Source organism: Pyxicephalus adspersus, chromosome Z, assembly GCF_032062135.1.
Source record: "Pyxicephalus adspersus chromosome Z, UCB_Pads_2.0, whole genome shotgun sequence".
Taxonomy (NCBI): Eukaryota; Metazoa; Chordata; class Amphibia; order Anura; family Pyxicephalidae; genus Pyxicephalus; species Pyxicephalus adspersus.
Genome location: NC_092871.1, coordinates 36086905 through 36092904, shown reverse-complemented (window position 1 = coordinate 36092904; position 6000 = coordinate 36086905). Strand labels below are relative to the sequence as shown.

The following is a 6000-nucleotide window of genomic DNA, read 5'->3' as shown; positions in this document are numbered from 1 at the left end:
ATATATATATATATATATATATATATATATGCATACACACATACATAATAATATATTTATAAATCATGACATCCCAAAGTAAAACAGAAGCTGTGCAATGTAAGGAAATTGTAAATAAAACAATGGGCAAAACTAAGAAAAATCATTCCTCAAGAATGTCTACTTATGAGTGACTTCACTTTATCATCATCTGTCATTGTTCTCCTGCATTGTCACACTGTCAAGCAAGCTCTCTCATGGAGGCTACAAGTTGTTATGCTTATGCATATTGCACAGACTTCTTTAATTGTTGTCTCAGAAAACCACCCCTAAAGATAGGGAAAGCAGTTGCTGGAATACATGTAGACAGAAAGGGACTGCAAAGAGGGTGCTATCTGTCTGTCTATATATATATATATATATATATATAAAATAACTCATTAACACATATAGATAAACTAATGTAGTCTTTTTTCTTATATATATTTCTTTTTTAAAAATGGACATATTTCTCCTTTTCAGATGGCTAAAATTTCAGACTGCTAAAATACCAAAATGGTTTATGAATTTAAAACTAGAATGTAGGCCACATTTGAGACTACTGAGAAATGAATTCACAAAATCCTCCTATAGCCTGAGGCATGTAATATGGAAATAGAACGCATTAAATAAAATCTCCCGGACGGGGAATGGAGAGAAAAACATTGTAGAAGAAAAATAGACCAAAAAAAAGTTGTTCCAATGTTGTTTTCGATTATAAGAACTAATGAACATGTCCTTCATTATTTACTATTTTAATCACTACCAATAATAACAATACATACAGAACTGTGTAAGGATTATGTATGTGTATAGGTAAAGTTAATTTTAAGAGGAATATTGGTTATTATTTTTTTTTTCTTTATAGCAGAGATACATTTAAAGTGTGTTTAGCCATAACTTTTTTCATAGCAGTTTTCCATAGGGTAAGGCAAATACATATACATATAAATACATTTGAGAATATGTGCTACGTTTTCATGTTAAATGCTACTATAAATTTACTTTATATGCAGCCAATAGGGCCAATATAGACTCCCTCTGCAAGTTTTTATTTGTCTTTTTCCTCCACAAAGTAGATTCATCAATTGCACCTGACTTGGACTATTTTCACCAAAACAGAACCCTACAAGAACTTCTTTGTTAATCTTTCTATCTTACAACAAATCCATCAAACAAAGTCTCTCTGATTAAAAAACATAGACCCTTTCTATTTTCTAATGATCAATACACAATGTGATCCTTGGAGCAAAGGACATTACATCATTGTGAGGTTATATTGGGTGTCTATTGAGGACAGACATTTGAAGTTTATGAAACGGTAAATCCCTGTTAACTTTGGGGAGATACCCTTAACACGCCATCTTACAGATACAATAGGAAGTGAGGGGAAATCTCTATAATAAAGAGAGAAATTCCTTCTTACACATTGGCATTTAAATAAACGTCCCCATTGGAAGATCTTTCCTTGATTCCTTTTAATTGACAGTGGCTAAATATAGGAATAATCTTCCTAGTGGGGGGGGGGGCACAGAAAACATTAGAAACTCAAGTCTGCCTCAACTTAAAAAAAAAACTTTCAGCTTTAGGTGCACGTTTAATTCAAGTCTTCATCAATAGAAAATTACAATTTTTTGTTTAGAGAAAATACTCACCATTTAACAAAGGAATCTACCCCAGAAGGGCGTAGTTGGGGTAAATCTTTAGTATCTTTTACCCAGATATGGACTTCTCCTGAAGATGGGTGTTTTGGACCTAAGGTGTGAGAAAAATGGCACACTGTCACTGAGCAATACATACACACACACATACATACATGCAAATATACCTCTGACATATACAACAGCGGTGCACACATGAGTATGAGTCATATGTCTAGCTATTTTGGTTTCAATGTCTCCATGTGTTTCCTAGTGATGACGTACGTACATACATACATACATACATCTAAATATAGCTCTGACATATAGCACAGCGCTGTACAGAGATGACTGGTGCACTCACATGAGTCTCAGTCATATGTATAGCAGGTTTGAATGAAATGTCTCCATGGCTTTCCGAGTGAGGGTGGAACATATATACATAAATACACACATATATACATACATACATACACACATATATACATACATACATACACACATATATACATACATACATACATACATACAATTTTACATATACAGAAGATTAGTAAGTAAAAGGCACACTGTCACTGAGCAATACATACATACATACATACATAAATACATAGATACAAATATAGCTCTGACATATAGCACAGCGCTGTACGAAAATCTGCGGTGCACTCACATGAGTCTGAGTCATATGTCTAGCAAGTTTGGTTGAACTGTCTCCAAGCATTTTCAAGTGATGATGAAACACACACATACATACATCCAATTTTATATATATAGATTTATACATTGCATTCTGTAACACTACTGTTGTATTATGGTAAACCTGGCACACATTTGTTCATAATATTTATATTCAGGACATGCAAAATCAGGTACCATGTCTAGTGATAGGACAGCATCCCCATGATTTCTTGAGGACCAGTATGCCTTGAAGCTATATGTTTCTTGAAGTCTAGCCAGAAGTAAGTTGCAACTTTTCCTTCTGAGCCAACTTTGATTGTAGAGTTATGCACTCTTATATCAACAAAGATAGTTGGATGTGACTGACCAATGTATTTGTCTTCCATGGGTGACGATACATGAATTGTTCATAGGGGAGTGAGTGGTTTGGAGGTTCTGGAATAAATATGACTTTTGGAAATTTGTTGCATATTTGTTCCATTGGAGTAGCAGAAACTCAACTGAAGCCAGAGACATTGCCACATATGGAGCCAGCCACCGGGGACAATGTAACTTTTGTGTATGTACAGAAGTTATATCATCAATGAGCAAAGAAGCTCTGGACCCAGAAGCCTGCCATAGTGCCAGCTTTAAAGATGAGGGCTTCCTGGGAATTGCTAGTGATGAGATCCTGGACTTGTGATCCCTGCAGGGCATCTGCAAAAAGGTCTGCAAAATGCTGTACAACTTGCTGATATAGCAGAATATCACCAGCTACCAATGACTATAGTTCCACTTTAGGAGATATACTCATTTAACAGGCAGCACATGTCTCCTATCTGTTTAAGTGCTGCAGCTTCCATAAGAAACTTTAACATTCATAATTTCCAGGAGTGTTAGATGCCAGTGTCCCCCACCGCACACTGTGGTTCCATCATGTGGCCCCTTTCTTATTGCTTTGTCTTGTGGTGATACATTGGTGGGAGGATAGAGCTACCACAAAGGGCAGTAGACATAGATACATGATACTGGAAGCGTTAAATCCTCAAAAGTCTCAAAATGTCTAAATGAGGCATTAGCATAAGGATGAAGCAAGGATAGGAGACATGGACTACAGAAGACATAAGTATAATAGCTCCTGTTTTACTGGTACACTGGTACTGGTGATGAAGATGTTTTGATAATAATATGATTATGATACTTTCTTCAAACACGTCAGACAGCAGCCAATCTATACAGACAAACTGGCAGCTGATAAGTGATTTTACACAAACAGGTTGCAGTTCACTCCTAGATGTAACTACATCCTACTTCCAAAGTAAAACCAGGACACTAATCATACATTGTCCCCCATATACTGTATTTGCATTTCTAACAGCACATCTGCAATGTTTACAAAGATGGCAGCTTTCCCAGACCAAGTATACATCTCTCCAGGAAATGGGGTGTGGAGGTGTAAAGCACATGTACATGATTATCATTATTAATATTATCATTTTAATTATTATTATCATTTTTCTTCCTGCATGTGTCATATCTCACCAAGAGTTCCAGGAGGAATGTATCGAATTGACAAGTTCATTACTCCAAGATGGTCAACCCCGTTTATGGCAGAAAGACTCTGAAAGGTAAAAAAAAAAGTACTGTTTAGTTCCTTGCACAATATTGGGGATTCTTTGCAATGTAAAACATTGTCACCACATTCATTAAGTACTGTTTTTTTTAAACTCCTAAAAAACTCCCAAACCACTTTTGAATGAGTTTATGTGAGTTTTTACAAGTGTTTAAAAGCAAGCCTAAAAAGCCTGGCAAGGAAATGCCCTGGTGTAGACTGGCTTATTGGAATGCATGGGAATCAAACATGGGCTTTTAAACTTCCAGGCTAAACGCTGGGGAAACAGTCCATGTAGACTAAGCCTAGGCTAAATTTAAATTCCTGTGCAAGGTGATCATTTTCTTTGTTAAGGCTTAGTAAAGGCATTTTTAGGCTTGTTTTTAAATGCTTGTATAAACTCACATAAACTCATTCAAAAGTGGTAAGGGAGTTTATAAGAGTATAAAAAAACAGTTTGTGTAGACCAAGCCTAAGTGACCCCCCCTATTTCACAATGACAACATGTCTGTGATATGATTATCCTAAAAAAGATAGTTTAGTGGTGTTAAACTTTGTCATTTAACTTTGTTGAGTTATTCATTAGTTTATTTTATAATACCGGTAGCACCATTGTGCAATTCTTGTTGGTTTAATACAGCTATCCACTAGAGGGCATCCCAGAACAACTGATACCATTGGTTTCCTTGCTGTGTTTTCATAGCAAATGCTTACAAAAGCACCCTACAAAAGGTAAGCTGGCTTGTCAGCATTCTTATCTCCTGCATTCATCCCAGAGTGTCAGAGACATAGTAATTACTGCACAAGGGTCACCACAACTGAGCTCAATATTCTTCAGGAGCCTCCGGATGGCACACTCCATATAGCTTTTACAAACAATGTGAATGCTTAAAAAAAGTGTGATATATTCTTGTACACCTATTTCTCTCTATTTTCCAGCAAAACTAATGAGCAGTTTTTGTACAGGTCTGATAGCCCCATATTTGTAACAGCTTGCCCACCACTGATACAATAACAAATTCTGAAAACATATACCGTTATTATGGCACAAAAAAAATTATTTGTGAACATTTAAGTTGTTCGCAGAAACCAATCAGATTTTGGTTTACTGGAGCAATATCAGTAAAGTGAGTTGTATCACATTATTAAACTACCTGAATTCTATTTGTCTGCTTATTAAATACGACCTAATGAGAAGATCATTGCATACATGCAAACATTTTATCATCCCTATTTAGTTATATTGCCAAATGTCTAAAGCTGTCAAGGTAGGAATAATAGAAAAAGTTACTAATGTTAAAATTCTCACTAAGTGTTACTGCTACACCAACGTTTGTAATTATTTTTTCTATATGATTTATTTTTTCCTCTATGTTTATTTTATCTTTTCTGTATTGTCTTTATTTTCCTTCAAAAAAAATACACTGACTGATCTTGCTTACATTCTTTATAACTATGCATTAGGGTTTCATGAAATCTGTGTTAATACAACAAAGTATTGTTGTATCCAGTGACCTACCCTTGGCTTTAGGGTATACCAGTTGGGTTTTTTGTTACTCCAATCCCAGCTGGTGAGATCAATCTCCAGTTCTCCAAGGAAGCTGTTTCTGCCAAGCGGGTCATTGTGCCACACCGACAAATTTAATTTCTGAATCAGCAGAACCATTTTTTCAATTTTGTACTGCAATATAAATTAAAGCATTCAATTAGTAATTCAAAAGAAAAAAAGGTTTATAATAATATTATATATAATCATATGGAATACATGTACATTATTTTGGGTTATTAAATAGAAGAATGGGGGCAGTCTGATTATACCTTCCTTCCATTTGGGAACAAAAATGCTACACAACACAAGTGTTACATGCAACACAATGTGATGGACATATTCAAAACCACATATCATATCTATGTCTTGAGAGACACGGTGGTCAATGAAACATGTGTTTTGTTTTCTTAGTAATATAGCCGCATAGTGTTTTCCATGGTCAAATGCGTTCATGTTTGTAAAGGAGAATTCCAGACAACCAAACACAATTAAATTATTGTATAACTTAAACTAATATTTTT

General features: G+C 35.2%; 1 protein-coding gene across 3 annotated transcripts in view; it reads right to left on the bottom strand.

Annotated features, from left to right (window-relative positions):
- Window positions 1-6000, bottom strand: part of LOC140343465 (synaptotagmin-like protein 2) — a 54470-nt gene that overhangs the window by 3402 nt on the left and 45068 nt on the right. For all 3 annotated transcript variants that reach the window (XM_072430147.1, XM_072430148.1, XM_072430149.1), the window contains exons 13-15: window positions 5450-5611; window positions 3861-3939; window positions 1674-1773 (exon numbers count right to left, since the gene is read on the bottom strand). In XM_072430147.1, the coding sequence (XP_072286248.1) occupies window positions 1674-1773; window positions 3861-3939; window positions 5450-5611 (341 nt within the window). The remainder of the gene's footprint in view (window positions 1-1673; window positions 1774-3860; window positions 3940-5449; window positions 5612-6000) is intronic.